A 15,546-nucleotide genomic window follows, 5' to 3' on the forward strand; every position below is an offset into this window, starting at 1 on the left:
TTGTACCACTGTGCAACTCCTCTATGCATCCACAGCTTGTATGTTATGTGTGGTTTCCACGTAACAGCACAGGGAATGGCCAGATTTAGTAAACTTCTTAAGCCATGCTGAGCTTGAGGTGCTTTATGGCTGTCATTGCCATGTGCCACTTTCATCTTGCTCGGTAAGATTTTGTTGTGTGTCTTTAATGGTAGCTCAGGAACCTGATAAGCTCCCTGGTATTGTTTGTGGTTGGTTGGTTTGTCTGTTTCCGGGGATGTTTACTACTTCACTACAGAAGGAACACTTACAGTTTTCTGTAGATGTTGGGGTTTGTTTTCACAGCCTAGTGCTCAGGAAATGCCAAATGGAGCTGGAAAGTGTTAAAGCATACTGGGGGTTGTGATCTTTACCACTTCGGTCTTCACCAGGCTGAAGCCACCTGCCAGAGAAAGGAATTCTTGCAGGAATGGGCTATGCTGTGCACAGAAACATTTAGCATAGTGTAAGTGCTGCAGAGGATTCCTAGGTGCTAACTTTAACCAAATCACTCAACACTGAAAGGAGAACCTCTCTTTCAAGCTGAAGGTGGTGCTGGAAAGCTGATGTGTCGCTTGACCATCTTGCTTTTATTCCTAATGAAAGCAAATAACCTTGTGAGCAGTGTTGAACAAATGATTAATCGTGTTGTCCTCTCCAGTCTGCTGCTGTACAGCAATGTTTTTCACCCCTGTCTATGCACTGATGATGTATTGACAAGAGATGAGCCTGGGGGAGAGAGGAATTCAATGATCAAGTGGGACAAGGTCATTTAGACACTCCTTTAAGCTACTTTGAAAATAAAAACCCTCTCATAACTTCCTACAGTAATGAATTTGGGATCTCTTTGTGGCTGCTTTACAGGAAGATGGTGAAAGGATGGCAGGCTTTGAGCATCCAAGCCAACCTCATGAAGTTCAATAAGAGCAAGTGCAGGGCCCTGCATCTGGGTGGAGGCAATCCCAGGCACAAACACAGACTGGGCAGGGACTGGCTGGAAAGCAGCCCTGAGGAGAGAGACTTGGGGGTGCTGGAGGACAAGAAGCTCACCAGGAGCTCTCAGTGTGCACTTGCAGCCCAGAAAGCCAATCAGATCCTGGGCTGCATCAGGAGAAGTGTGGCCAGCAGGTCGAGGGAGGTGATCCTCCCCCTCTGCTCAGCTCTGGGGAGACCCCACCTGGAGTACTGCCTCCAGTTCTGGAGCCCCTATGACAAGAGGGATGTGGAGGTGCTGGAACGTGTCCAGGGGAGGGCCAGGAGGATGAGCAGAGGGCTGGAGCACCTCTCCTGTGAGGACAGACTGAAGGAGTTGGGGCTGTTCAGTCTGGAGAAGAGAAGGCTCCCAGGTGACCTCATTGTGGCCTTCCAGTATCTGAAGGGGGCTACAGGAGAGCTGGGGAGGGGCTGCTCAGGATCTCAAGTAGTGATAGGGCTAGGGGGAATGGAATGAAGCTGGAGGTGGGGAAATTCAGGCTGGAGGTGAGGAGGAAGTTCTTCCCCATGAGAGTGGTGAAACCCTGGAATGGGTTGTCCAGGGAGGTGGTTGAGGCCCTGTCCCTGGAGGTGTTTAAGCCCAGGCTGGATGAGGCTGTGGCCAGGCTGATCTAGTGTGGGGTGTCCCTGCCCATGGCAGGGGGGTTGGAACTAGATGATCCTTGTGGTCCCTTCCAACCCTGACTGATACTATGATACTATGATAAGAAATCTGGTGAACTATCTAAAGCTAAACAGAAGTAACTTTTGTCTGCTCCTCATTTCTCCCCATGCTTCTTTCTAATTACAATTAACAGTGGATCCCATTGTAGTCAATATTACGGAACATGTACCAATCATTTAATCCTCTCTCATTGACTGAAAACCAAAACTATTGGACCCTTATTAATTGCCACCTCTCTTATGTAAAAGTCATGAATGGAAGTAGGCCTGGGAGCTGCTTCTCCAGTGAAGTGTGTCTTGGGTCTTTGTTTCTTTCAGCAAAAGCAAAGGGTTTTTTTGTCACAGTTTGAGACTGTGTCCTCTTGTTCTGGTGCTCCCAGGCAAGCAGCACCACAACAAGAGGACACAGTCTCAAACTGTACCAGGGGAGGTTTGGGCTGGATGTGAGGAACACAAAGAGAGATTAGCCATTGGGGTGTGCTGCCCAGGGAGGTGCTGGAGTCACTGTCCCTGGAGGTGTTCAACAAAGGCTTGGATGTGGCACTTGGAGCCATGGCTTAGTTGTCAGGAGGTGTTAGGCATTAGGGAAAAGGTTGGATTTAATGATCTCTGAGGTCTTTGCCAACCTGCTTGATTCTGTGATTCTGTGACTCTATAGAATCACAGAACTGTCAGGGTTGGAAGGGACCTCAAGGCTCAGCCAGTTCCAACCCCCCTGCCATGGCCAGGGACACCTCACACTACAGCAGCTTGCTCACAGCCACAGCCAGCCTGGCTGCAAACACCTCCAGGCAGGAAGCTTCCACCACCTCCCTGGGCAACCTGTGCCAGGCTCTCACCACCCTCATGGGGAACAACTTCTTCCTAACATCCAAGCTGAATCTACCCATTTCTGGTTTTGCTCCATCCCCCCCAGTCCTATCACTCCCTGACACCCTCAAAAGTCCCTCCCCAGCTTTCTTGGAGCCCCCTTCAGATACTGGAAGGCCACAATGAGGTCTCCTCAGAGCCTTCTCTTCTCCAGACTGAACAACCCCAACTCTCTCAGTCTGTCTCCACAGCAGAGCAGCTCCAGCCCTCTGCTCATCCTCGTGGCCCTTCTCTGGGCACCTTCCAGCACCTCCAGATCCTTCCTGTGCTAGGGGCTCCAGAACTGGACACAGAGCTCCAGCTGTGGTCTCAGCAGAGCTGAGCAGAGGGGCAGAATCCCCTCCCTGGTCCTGCTGGCCATGCTTCTCTTGATGCTGCCCAGGATGTATCTATACTAATAGAGGTCAGAAAGTAACTTAGAGCACTGCTTCTTATAGCTACAAACCTGGGAAGATAAAGTACTCATGGACATGATTGAAATACTCTACACTCAGTTTATCTTGGTACAATGACCTTCTGAGTGCTACCTGCTAGTAGCAATTAGAGCAGTGAGGTGTGTGGGGCTGCTGTCTGTTCTGCAGGGATACCACAGCTGGCACTGTGAAAATGCCATTCTTCTCTCATGTATGTACACTTGGTCTGTGCAAATCAAGACACCCCTTCAGGGGGGGTTTATGGAAGCAGAAATGGCCCACTGCTTCCTGGCACCCCCTGAGATTATTCTGAACAAAGTAAATCTGACTCCAGAAACAGAAATCTGACCTGGCAGTGAGGGTTGGAGGTCATGTTATGTGCTGGGGGTTTAGTTCCCCTGCTGGCATCAGACTGATTAAGACCATCTGTGGATATCATTGCTATGCCTTCAAATTCAGGTGCTGGCAGAGGAAAAGCTTGCTTCACTTAAACCATGAAACTGTTTTAATGGCCAGGGATCACTAGAGGAAAACAGCAAGCTCCAGGATGAAGGTGATTGTGTTACCCTGCCTGTGTGTATCTTTGGAAGGATCCTTCTGCAAAATGAGTGCAAGAATACAGAATGACCCTGAGGCCATAAATAAGTGGTAAGAATGTCTGATAGAGTCTGCAGATGGGAAACCAACAAAAAGCTTATGAACTGCAGAGGTAAAGGTAAAGTTTGTGTTACAAGTATTCTTCATAAGGTACATAGGGAGCTGTTTACATGATGAGAAAGCATCCTGGCCTGCATCAGAAATCCTCCTGTGGCCAGCAGGAGCAGGGAAGTCATTCTGCCCTGTACTCAGCACTGGTTAGGCCACATCTTGAGTCCTGTGTCCAGTTCTGGGCCCCTCAGTTCAGGAAAGATGTTGAGCTGCTGGAAGGTGTCCAGAGAAGGGCAACAAAGCTGGGGAGGGGTCTGGAGCACAGCCCTGTGAGGAGAGGCTGAGGGAGCTGGGGTTGCTTAGCCTGGAGAAGAGGAGGCTCAGGGGTGACCTTCTTGCTCTCTCCAACTACCTGAAGGGAGGTTGTAGCCAGGTGGGGGTTGGTCTCTTCTCCCAGGCAACCAGCACCAGAACAAGAGGACACAGTCTCAAGCTGTGCTAGGGGAGGTTCAGGCTGGATGTTAGGAAGAAGTTCTTCCCAGCAAGAGAGATTGGCCATTGGAATGTGCTGCCCAGGGAGGTGGTGAAGTCACCATCACTGGAGGTGTTTAAGAAGAGCCTGGATGAGGCACTTGGTGCCATGGTTTAGTTGATCAGATGGTGCTGGGTGATAGGTTGGACTTGAAGGTCTCAAAGGTCTTTTCCAACCTGGTTAATTCTATTGTGTTCTATGCCATGCTGGGTACTTCAGGAGTGTCTTTGGGTATCTTTCCATCTCTTTCATGTTCAAATGCTTTGCTTTGCCAAAGGGGATATGAGTAAAACAAAGTTCTTCGATGCCCACTTTTTACTTCTCATCTTCCCAACACCAGTCCCATCAAACCCACACCAGGCAGTGCAGCTCTTGGGAAAAGAGCACTACTACTATAACATTTCCTCCACCCCTTTAGGGTGGAAAATAAACAATTGAAGGAACACAGACTTGCACAGGCTTGTAAGAATGGCCACCTGCAGGTTGAAAACCTTTGCCAGATCTTTCTTTGCTGTCATGTTCTTGTCCAAGGATCTCCTCTGATCAGCTCAAGTGTGTTTAGCCCTCACAGACAGAGAGCAAGCAGCTCTTCATTGGGCAGATAGCCCTGTGGTGAGTTCCTCCCTCCTTGCACTTGCTACATAATAACCCTTCTACTTAGATCCCTCTCAGCTGGTGGCTGGTTGACATCCCTTTCATGCCATCCCTTTCTCACGTGTAAGCAAGAGTATCTCCAGGAAAATCAGCCCTCACTGAGCCTCTGTTCCAGATAGATCACACCAAGGCTCTTGTTCAAAGGTGTGGAGCAGAGGCTGAGTGTTTTCTGCTGTTGCCAGTCTTGTTTCACAGGGTACAGAGCCTGCCTTCCTGATTATTTCCTTCCTTTCAGCAGATGATTCATATTGACAGACTGGGTGAGCTGTAACATCACTGGGTGATGTTGCATTTTGATTTAACAGGATGCTGCAGTTGAGCCAGTGGAACAAAATAAAGCACTATTGATTTCAGAGGCTTGATCTGTTCATGCCTTTGCAGTTATGACAGTTGAAAGAAACAATGCCTTGGTGGAAACCAGCCCTGTCTTATGAGGACTGGTGGTGTTTCACTGACTTGCTTGAAGCCAATGTGATTGTTTTCCATAGTATTTGGTTGCCTTGCATCTGCAACACCCTTCACAGCCTTGGGTTTCTCACTCCTGGTGTGTGTGCAAAGAGGAGGCAGAACAGGAATGTCTGCACTGCTGAGTGGTGACAGCTCAAAGTGCTGCTTCTGAGTGGCTTTTGCTGAATGGCAGGGTAGAAGAGTGCTGTTGAGTGTCCTCTGGCTAGTCTCTGGTGCATAGAATCATAGAATGGTATGGGCTGAAAGGGTCCTCCAAAGATCATGCAGTCCAACCCCCTCTGCTGTCAGCAGGGACATCCTCAACTAGATCAAGTTGCCCAGAGCCCTGTCGAGCTTCACTTTGAATGAATCACTCCAGAGATGGGGCCTCAGCTACCTCCCTGAGCAACCTGTTTCAGTGTTCCACCACCTTCATGGTGCAGAGCTGTTCCTAACATCCAATCTCAGTCTGCTCTGCTCTAGTTTGAAGTCATTGCCCCTGGTCCTGTCTCTCCAGGCCTTTGCACACAGTCTCTCTCCATCCTTCCTGTAGTTCCCTTCAGGTACTGGCAGGCTGCTATTAGGTCTCCCCAGAGCCTTCTGTTTTCCAGGCTGAAAACCCTCAGCTCCCTCAGCCTGTCCTTGTAGCAGAGCTGCTCCAACCCACTGATCATTTTCACGGCCTTCCTCTGGACCTGCTCCATCAGGTCCATGTCCTTATATTGAGGGCTCCAGACCTGCACACAGAACTGCAGGTGAGGTCTCACCAGAGCAGAGCCAAGTGTCAGAATCACCTCTCTGGCTCTGCTGGCAGTGCTGTTTTGGATGCAGCCCAGGCTGCCATTTGCCTTCTGGGCTGCAAGCTCACACTCTCCAACACTTTTCATTGCAGAGTTTGGGACTTGCTCCAGCTTAGACCTGGCTTTTATGACAATCTTTTCCTCACAGAATCAGAGAATCATGGAATCATATAGGTTGGAAAAAGACCTTTAAGATCATGGAGCACAACACTGCCAGGTCCACAATGAACCATGTCCCTAAGTGCCACATCTACACATCTATTAAATACCTCCAGGGATGGTGACTTCACCTGGGCAGCCTGTTCCAGTGCCTTACAACCCCTTCAGTGAAGAACTTTTGACCAGTATTCAATCAAATCCTTGCCTGGTACAGCATAAGGCCATTTTCTTTTGCCCCATCTCTTGCTAGTTGGCAGAAGAGCCCAACACCCACCCACATACACTCATTCTCCACCAGCTCTGCTGTCTGTAGGCAGCTATCCCAGGCTCTTTTGTCACCCTGCTTGCAGGTTGCCTCAGTTTACATTCTGTTTACTTGATCAGTGAGAGCAGCTCAGCTCATTCAGGCCTTAAATGCTGGGGGGCTGAAGGAGTGAGCCTGCTCTCAGCTGCACAAAGATGTTCCACCTGATAGCTGAAGTTTATTACCCCCTGCTGCTGTACCATGGCCCTCTAGCTTTGGCCTCATCCTGTGTTTTTCCTTTCACCTGTGGTGCTGCCTGTTTCTAGAGTGGGCATTCACTCCTTCCCACACTTCCCCCCTTCAAGTGAATAGCAAAGGAAAACACAAGGTCCAATGAATGTTTATGCTAGAAATTGCCTCAGGCTGCTGGGGAACGAGGGACACAGGAACATGGGAGCTTCAGAAATCAATGACATACACAAGCTGAAGGGCAGGGGGATTAAAGTGGGATGGAAAGGATTTAACACTGCTGCTGGTACCATGTCCCTGCCTAGAGGCAGGCTTTGCTGACAAGGTGATTGCTGGCATTTCTTGTAGGTCCTTTTAGACTCCCACACCTTCTCATTTAGTTTATTATTATCCTAAACAATCCATATTCAGCCTCAGCTCAGCTCTCCAGCCTGGGCTTCTCCAAAACCTGCCCCCCCCCCCCCCCCCCCCAGCCCTCAATACCCCAGGCCTCAGAGCTCCCCCTCCATACCTCCCAACCCAGGCCTGAATGACACAGAAAGAAAAATTAGCCAGGCTGCTCAGGGCCTGTGATGGGTTAAAGTTTCCCCCCAGCATTAACCTTGCCAGACCAACTCAGTTAGAAGCAAATGGAGCTGTGTTTACAAGCAAGAGCTACACTCTACAATGGGATGCAATGAGTAGGTACAAAATGTACAGGAGTTACAATATTATGGAGATGTTTACAGTTAATAAACAGCACAAGGACCTCCCTGGCCAAGGACCAGGGGAAGCTACTAGCTTCTCCCTGCCTCTCCCCTTAGCCCCCTGTACAAAAGGGACAAGAGAAAGGAGCAGAGAAGTTAGACTTAGCCAAGGCCAACCAAAAGCACACAGATTCTCTCTCCCAAGTGAAGCAAAACAACCAGAGATCAGAAGAGAAGAGCAAAGGGAAGAATTGTTATGGTACAGCTCCTCTTATCCCAGACATTTACCCAATGAATTCATTTAGAACAATCTCTTGTTTTCCTCTTTTCACCCAACAGTGATTTGTTTTTATTTTTCTACTTTCCTGCTCAAAATCTATAACTCAACTTTAAAGGCAGAGCCTAAACCCAGCACAAGGCCAAAAGCCTCAACTCCTCCATAAATACCAAGGAGATGCCAGCTCGGTGTGCTGGGAGAAGGGAGAGGCAAAAGGGGAGAGCAGCCTCTGCTGTTTGTTTTTAAAGGGGAGATGCAGGCATGGTGGGGATGAAATAACAAAAGATTACACTTTCCAGTGTCCAGCCCTGGACCTCTCTGGTCCTTGGAGGACTTGCAAATCCATGGTTAAGACATCCCAGTTCATAAACCATGACAAGATGCTAATGGGTGAGACCTTATATACCTGTGATCATGCTGTCTACGAATCCTTGCCACACCTTGCCACTGCTTGCCTACTGAGTCCAGTTCTGAGCCACTCAGTTTAGCAAAGATGTTGAGATGCTGCAAGGTGTCCAGAGAAGAGCAACAAAGCTGGGGAGGGGTCTGGAGCACAGCCCTGTGAGGAGAGGCTGAGGGAGCTGGGGTTGCTTAGCCTGGAGAAGAGGAGGCTCAGGGCAGACCTTCTTGCTCTCTCCAACTCCCTGAAGGGACGTTGCAGCCAGGTGGGGGTTGGTCTCTTCTCCCAGGCAAGCAGCACCAGAACAAGAGGACACAGTCTCAAGCTGTGTCAGGGGAGGTTCAGGCTGGATGTTCGGAAGAAGTTCTTCCCAGCAAGAGAGACTGGCCATTGGAATGTGCTGCCCAGGGAGGTGGTGGAGTCACTATCCCTGGAGGTGTTTAAGAAGAGCCTGGATGTGGCACTTGGTTTAGTTGATTAGATGGTGTTGGGTGATAGGTTGGACTTGATGATCTCTGAGGTCTTTTCCAACCTGGTTAATTCTGTATTCTATTCTTTTGCAGACCATGACTGGTACCTCTGCCACGTGACACTCCTTGCCCCAGAAGAGGAGGTCCTGTCCTGGGGCATGTACCCATACCCCTACCTGGCACGTGTGGACCCAGATGCTCGCAAAGGCACGCTCATCTACCAGCCTGTTGCATGTTACAGCAACAGTGAGAACAGCAGTGCTGCTGGGATAACTTACACACTCATTGCAGGTAGGGCTATTCTGGAAAACAAAACAAAAACCAAACCAAAACCAAAGAAACACAAAAAGATAACATTCTGTTGAGTTGCAGAGTATTCACAGGCTCACAGGATGTCAGGGGTCAGAGGGGATCTCCAGAGATCATCAAGTCCAAACCCCCTGCCAGAGCAGGAGCACAGAATCCAGCACAGGTCACACAGGAACAGACAGGGCTGGAAAAGCTCCATAGAAGGAGACTCCACAACCTCTCTGGGCAGCCTGCTTCAGGGCTCCACCCTCCCTCACAGTGAAGGAGTTCCTCCTCATGTTGAGCTGGAACTTCCTGTGCTGGAGTTGTAGAGTGGAGTAGAGTAGAGTAGAGTAGAGTAGAGTAGAGTAGAGTAGAGTAGAGTAGAGTAGAGTAGAATAGAATAGAATAGAATAGAATAGAATAGAATAGAATAGAATAGAATAGACCAGACCAGGTTGGAAGAGACCTTCAAGATCATCACGTCCAACCTATCATCCAACACCACTTAATCAATTAAACCATGCAACCAGTTTACATCCATTACCCTTTCTCCTACCACAGGGTGCAAGTGAGCAGAAGCTGCCACCTCTGTCTTGACCCCCAGCCCTCAGATAGTTACAGACATTGATCAGATCCCCTCTCAGTCTTCTCCTCTCCAGACAAACAGCCCCAGGGCTCTCAGCCTCTCCTCACCAGGCAGTGCTGCAGTCCCTTCAGCATCCTTGTAGTCCTCCCTTGGACTCTCTCCAGCAGATCCCTGCCCCTCCTGAACTGGGGAGCCCAGAGCTGGATGCAATATTCGTAGTATCATAGTATCATAGTATCATAGTTTCATTCAGGGTCAGAAGGGACCACAAGGATCATCTAGTTCCAACCCCCCTGCCATGGGCAGGGACACCCCACACTAGATCAGCCTGGCCACAGCCTCATCCAGCCTGGCCTTAAACACCTCCAGGGACAGGGCCTCAACCACCTCCCTGGACAACCCATTCCAGGGCTTCACCACTCTCATGGGGAAGAACTTCCTCCTCACCTCCAGCCTGAATCTCCCCACCTCCAGCTTCATTCCATTCCCCCTAGTCCTATCACTACTTGAGATCCTGAGCAGTCCCTCCCCAGCCTTCCTGTAGCCCCCTTCAGATCCTGGAAGGCCACAATGAGGTCACTTCAGAGCCTTCTCTTCTGCAGACTGAACAGCCCCAACTCCTTCAGTCTGTCCTCACAGGAGAGGTGCTCCAGCCCTCTGCTCATCCTCCTGGCCCTTCTCTGGACACCTTCCAGCACCTCCACATCCCTCTTGCAATAGGGGCTCCAGAACTGGAGGCAGTACTCCAGGTGGGGTCTCCCCAGAGCTGAGCAGAGGGGGAGAATCACCTCCCTTGCCCTGCTGGCCACACTTCTCCTGCTGCAGCCCAGGATCTGGTTGGCTTTCTGGGCTGCAAGTGCACACTGAGAGCTCCTGCTGAGCTTCTCCTCCCCCAGCACCCCCAAGTCTCTCTCCTCAGGGCTGCTTTCCAGCCAGTCCCTGCCCAGCCTGCATTTGTGCCTGGGGTTGCCTCCACTCAGCTGCAGGACCCTGCCCTTGGTCTTGTTGAACCTCATGAGGTTGGCTTGTGCCCACCTCTCCAGCCTGTCCAGGTCCCTCTGGATGGCCTCCCTTCCCTCCAGCCTGTCTGCTGCACCACACAGCTTGGTGTCATCAGCAAACTTGCTGAGGGTGCACTCAATGCCACTGTCCATGGCACCCACAAAGATGTTGAACAAGCCTGGTGCCAGGACTGATCCCTGAGGGACTCCGCTTGTCCCTGGCCTCCACTGGGACATGGAGCCATGGACAGCCACTCTTTGGGTGCAGCCATCAAGCCAGTTCCTTATCCATCCAGTGGTCACCCATCACAGCCATGTGTCACCAGTTTGGAGAGCAGGATGTGGTGCGGGACAGTGTCAAAGGCTTTGCTCAGGTCCAGGTAAACAACATCAGTTGCTCTCCCCTCATCTATTAATTTTGTCACCTGTTCCTTAAAATTCCCATTCCTTAAAATTTCCCATTTTATCACTTCATTGGTAGCTTTTCCCCTTGGGGAATCCCTGAGAACAGGTACAGCAAGGAGGAGCTGAAGGTGCTTAAATTAGATTCTCATCCACAGGATTGTTTTTTCTTGCTGACATTTTCTTTGCTCTGCTTCTATTCTGAAATCAATTGCAGCTTTGCTGTTAGCTCAAGGCTCCATTTCACAGGATCAGAGGATCACAGGATGGTAGGGGTTGCAATGGACCTCTGGAGATCTTCCAGTCCAACCCCCCTGCCAGGGCAGGACCACAGAATTCAGCACAGGTCACACAGGAACACATCCAGACAGGGCTTGAAAGGCTCCAGAGAATGAGACTCCACAACCTCTCTGGGCGCTCTGCACTCCTCATAGTGAAGAAGTTCCTCCTCATGTTGAGGTGCAACCTCCTGTGCTGGAGTTGATATCCATTGCCCCTTGTCCTATCCCAGGGTGCAACTGAATTTCTCACCTGTTCTTGTCTCTTTCATGCTGCTCCAGTCACAGAGTATGGTGTGAGTGAAAGAGAAGGTGGGGAGTCAGACATGCAAAGAGATGGGTAGATGAAAAGAGCCTGGATGAGGCACTCAGTGCCTTGGTTTAGTTGGTTAGATGGTGTTGGGTGATAGGCTGGACTTGATGATCTCTGAGGCCTTTTCCAACCTGGACAATTCTGTGTTCTGATTCGAGGCCAGCTGAGCAGTGCTGATGCAAACATTCTCACTGTGGGGTATTTTTCAGAGCAGCTTTGTGCATATGTTGCTAGGTGGTGAAGAACGATTCCGAGTAGATCAGGATTCTGGCATCATCATGACCACTGGCTTGCCTTTGACCTGGAACAAGGAGTATGTGGTTACTGTGGAAGCCACTGATGAGCAGGGCAACAAGAGCCCCTACGCCTCCATCTCCATCCTGGCGGGCTCCCGACCTCCACAGTTCACTAACATGTCCTACAGTGTGTCTGTGCCTGAGAATACTCCAGCAGGAGAAATGTAAGTTGTGTTTTGTTAGGTGAGCTTCCTCCCTGCACACAGACTCATCCACAGATTGCATTGGGTTGGAAGGGAGCTTCAAAGGGCATCTTGGCCAACACCCCTGCAGGGACACCTCCAGCTACAGCAGGCTGCACAGGGCCACATCCAGTCTGAGCTTGAATATCTCCAGGGACAGGGCCTCACCCACATCCCTGGGCAGCCTGTTCCAGTGTTTCACCACTCTCACTGTGCAGAACTTCCTCCTGGTGTCCAACCTAACTCTGCCCTGCTCCAGTCTCAAACCATTGCCTCTCATCCTATCCCCACAAGCCCTTCTAAACAGTCCCTCCCCAGCCTTCCTGTGGTCCCCTTCAGATCCCTGTAGCACAGGGGTTTCCAGTCTGAATACAAAGCTGAGCCCAGTGCTTAGAGAGAGTGAGCAATTCACTTTCCCTCATCCTCACCTTCCTCTTCTAAGGTCTCAGGAGACATCTTTGGTTGTTGTTTCAAACCAAAGGATTCTTCTCTCATTCTTTACAGAGTGGCAGTGGTTGAGGCTGTTTCTTTCCAGAGCCAGCCTCTCTCCTACACTCTGCTGACAAACCCCAGTGGGCTCTTCAGGGTGGGGCAGGAGAGTGGAGAGCTCAGCCTGACCCACCCAGTGGACTACGAGAGTGAGCACCACCTCTACCACCTCTTGCTGAAAGCCATGGAAGTGGAGAGCACTCTCAGCAGCGTGACTGAGGTACCTGCGCCCCTTCACTCCTCCCTGCTCTGCCTGCAGCCTTTGTTACCTGCTCAGTGGGAACAGTTGTGCCCGTGGATGGCCTAGAGCACTGGTGAAGGTGCTCAGGGGGGCCTTACGGTGCAGGCAGCAGGCTGGGCTCCGAGCTGGGCTCAGCTCTAGGCTCTGAGGTGGAAATGCAGCCGTCATCCTAAGAGTAGAAACCAAGACCCCCTCTCAGCATCTCCTTTTGTCACAGGTGATGGTCCATATCACTGATGAAAATGACTGCTTTCCCGAATTTCAGCACTCCATTTACAGCAGGGACAGCGTTCCCGAAACCATCCCTGTCGGCACCTCTCTGCTGCAAGGTGAGAGCCATCCTCATACCTCTCGCTCTTGCCACAGAGCTGCTGCTTTCTGCTGCCCCTTGGTGTTCTGATTGTGTATTCCACAGCAGGCACTGCCTCTGTCAGATGTGGATGGTAGCTCTCCTGGAGGGCTGCAGGTGGTGTTTAGGTAGCCTGGAAGCAGAGTTTTGAGTGTCTTCAAGTGAGGACCATCGCGCGGTGCCCGGGGAGGGATCTTGTGGTATCCAAAGAGAAAAGTCACAGATTGCATTGGGATGGAAGGGAACGTCAAAGGGCATCTTGGCCAACCTCCCTGCAGGCAGCAGGGACACCTCCAGCTACAGCAGGCTGCACAGGGACACATCCAGTCTCATCCTGAATGTCTCCAGGGATGGGGCCTCAACCACATCCCTGGGCAGCCTGTTCCAGTATTTCACCACTCTCACTGTGCAGAACTTCCTCCTGATGGCCAACCTAACTCTGCCCTGCTCCAGTTTCAAACCATTGCTCCTCATCCTATCCCCACAAGCCCTTCTAAACAGTCCCTCCCCAGCCTTCCTGTAGGTGCCCTTCTCCAACCTGTTTCACTGGCTGCAGTTAAATGCCTTCAGAGGTGTCTGGAGATCTGACATTGTCTGTCATGATGTGCTGCATGCCACAGGAGTGCTCTGCCTCAAACTTAGGGGCTTGATGCCAATATTCAAACTGAGGTGAGGAGCAGGTCCTGGGGTAGTAATGGGAACATGGGCTGAGACCTTCATGGGGTTATGAACCATGTGAGGAATGGGTAAGTGCCAAGGCAAGGCTTAGCAAACATGTACATGTCTAAGGATGCTGGAAAACAGCAGTGTAAATGTCCTGAATCTGAAGCTACACCATGCAGGTTGCAGTGGTGATAAGCAGCCTTGCTTCCCCTGTGCAGCCAGATGCTGCTAAGAGGCCTGCAGGAGTTGCTTTCTCCTAAACACTTACCCAGAGAGTTCACAGAATCACAGAATGGTCTGGGTTGGAAGGGACCTCCAAAGATCATTCACTCCAACCCCCACTGTAGTCAGCAGGGACATCCTTGACCTTGAATATCTCCAGGAGAGTTCAGAGCTTGCTGCAGCTCTTTTTGGCCTGTTTGTTTAATGGCTTCTGGGAAGAAATGAGTTTGTTGGAATGATCAGCTCCTAAAATTTCTAAGCATGTGGTTTTCCTTAAAGGGGAAAAGTCTCTCCAGGAGGCTTGTAAAGTCACCCAGCTGTGTGGGGGGGAAAAAAATCATGGCCCATGTCCAAAGCAAGCAGAATGGCAAAGCTGTGCAATCACATCCTACTTGTTTGTCTTGCCATGGCAGACATGCTTCAAGAGAAAGAGCCTCCAAGAAAATAAAATGCAAAGTGGAAGTAGAGTGGCAGACAGTGATAATGGGTGGGTGAGCACTCCTGTGGTGTTGAAGGGCTGAGCAGTACTGCTAGTGGCTGCAAGTGAGCCGTGTGTGCTGTCACCTGCACCCTGTGCTGGATGAGTGCTGCGCCAAAGTAAGTGTCATCTCAGGGCAGGGGGGAAAGAAAGCATCCCTTTACCCTTGAGGGGTGGAATATTGTAACCTCAGAATGTTCCACAAGCAAGTTCAAGAGAGCCTTTGCTCCTGTCTGGTAGAAAGGGACTTGGGGGTTCTAATGGACAAGAACCTGATTAGGAGCCAGCAGTGTGCCCAGGTGGCTGAGAAAGCCAAAGGCATCCTGGCTGGGATCAGCAATGCTGTGTCCAGCAGGATCAGGGAGCTGATTGTCTCCTGGTACTCAGCTCTGGGGAGGCCATCCCTCAAGTACTGTGTCCAATTTTGGGCACCTCAATACAGGAGAGCTGTGGAGGTGCTGGAGCCAGGGCAGAGGAGGGCAAGGATGCTGCGAAGGGCTTGGAGAAGAAATCTGATGAGGAGCAATTGAAGGAGCTGGGGATGGTTAGTTTGGAAAAGAGGAGGCTGAGGGGAGACCTCATTGCTGTCTACAACTCCCTGAAAGGAGGTTGTGGAGAGGCTGCTGCTGGTCTCTTCTCACAGAAGAGTGATAGTGATAGAACAAGAGGGAATGGCCTCAAGCTGCACCAGGGTAGGTTTAGACTGGACAGTAGGAAAACCTTTTTCCCATCAAGAGTGGTCAGGCACTGGAATGAGCTGCCCAGGGAGGTGGTGGAGTCCCCAAGCCTGGATGTGTTTAAAGTTGGTTTGGGTGTGGTGCTTGGGGATATGGTTCAGGGGTGAGCCTCGTAGAGTAGGTTTAATGGTTGGATTTGATAATCCTGAGGGTCTATTCCAACCTGAATGTTTCTGTGGTTCTGTGGCTGAGCTGCTGCCAGTGGCAGTGTGACACACACCATTTGTTTGAGTTGTCAACCCTTTTTGTTTTAACACACTTGAAGCCTGGCTGGGATGGTGTTTGTGGTGTTGATGTGCTAGCTGAGTCAGTCTGCCTGCTCAGTCATTACCAGCAGATTTATGCTCCCTGCATGTGCTTTGACACGTCTGAATGCAAACTAGCTCTGGGCTGAAGAGCGTGGAGGGATGCTCTCAGCAGGGGCTAGCTGCACCACTGTGCCAGCAGAGCAAGGCTTCCTGCTAACCTGCTAGGCTTTGAGCTGGAGGGAGCTGC

General features: G+C 50.7%; 1 protein-coding gene across 1 annotated transcript in view; it reads left to right on the top strand.

The window, feature by feature from the left end:
* Positions 1–15,546, top strand: part of LOC137454281 (neural-cadherin-like) — a 70,323-nt gene that overhangs the window by 1,745 nt on the left and 53,032 nt on the right. The window contains exons 2-5 of the mRNA XM_068164310.1: positions 8,617–8,814; positions 11,629–11,854; positions 12,377–12,581; positions 12,820–12,931. Of these exons, the coding sequence (XP_068020411.1) occupies positions 8,617–8,814; positions 11,629–11,854; positions 12,377–12,581; positions 12,820–12,931 (741 nt within the window). The remainder of the gene's footprint in view (positions 1–8,616; positions 8,815–11,628; positions 11,855–12,376; positions 12,582–12,819; positions 12,932–15,546) is intronic.

Source organism: Melanerpes formicivorus, unplaced genomic scaffold, assembly GCF_026170545.1.
Source record: "Melanerpes formicivorus ecotype bairdi unplaced genomic scaffold, bMelFor1.0.p_v2 SCAF_79, whole genome shotgun sequence".
In the NCBI taxonomy this organism is placed as follows: domain Eukaryota; kingdom Metazoa; phylum Chordata; class Aves; order Piciformes; family Picidae; genus Melanerpes; species Melanerpes formicivorus.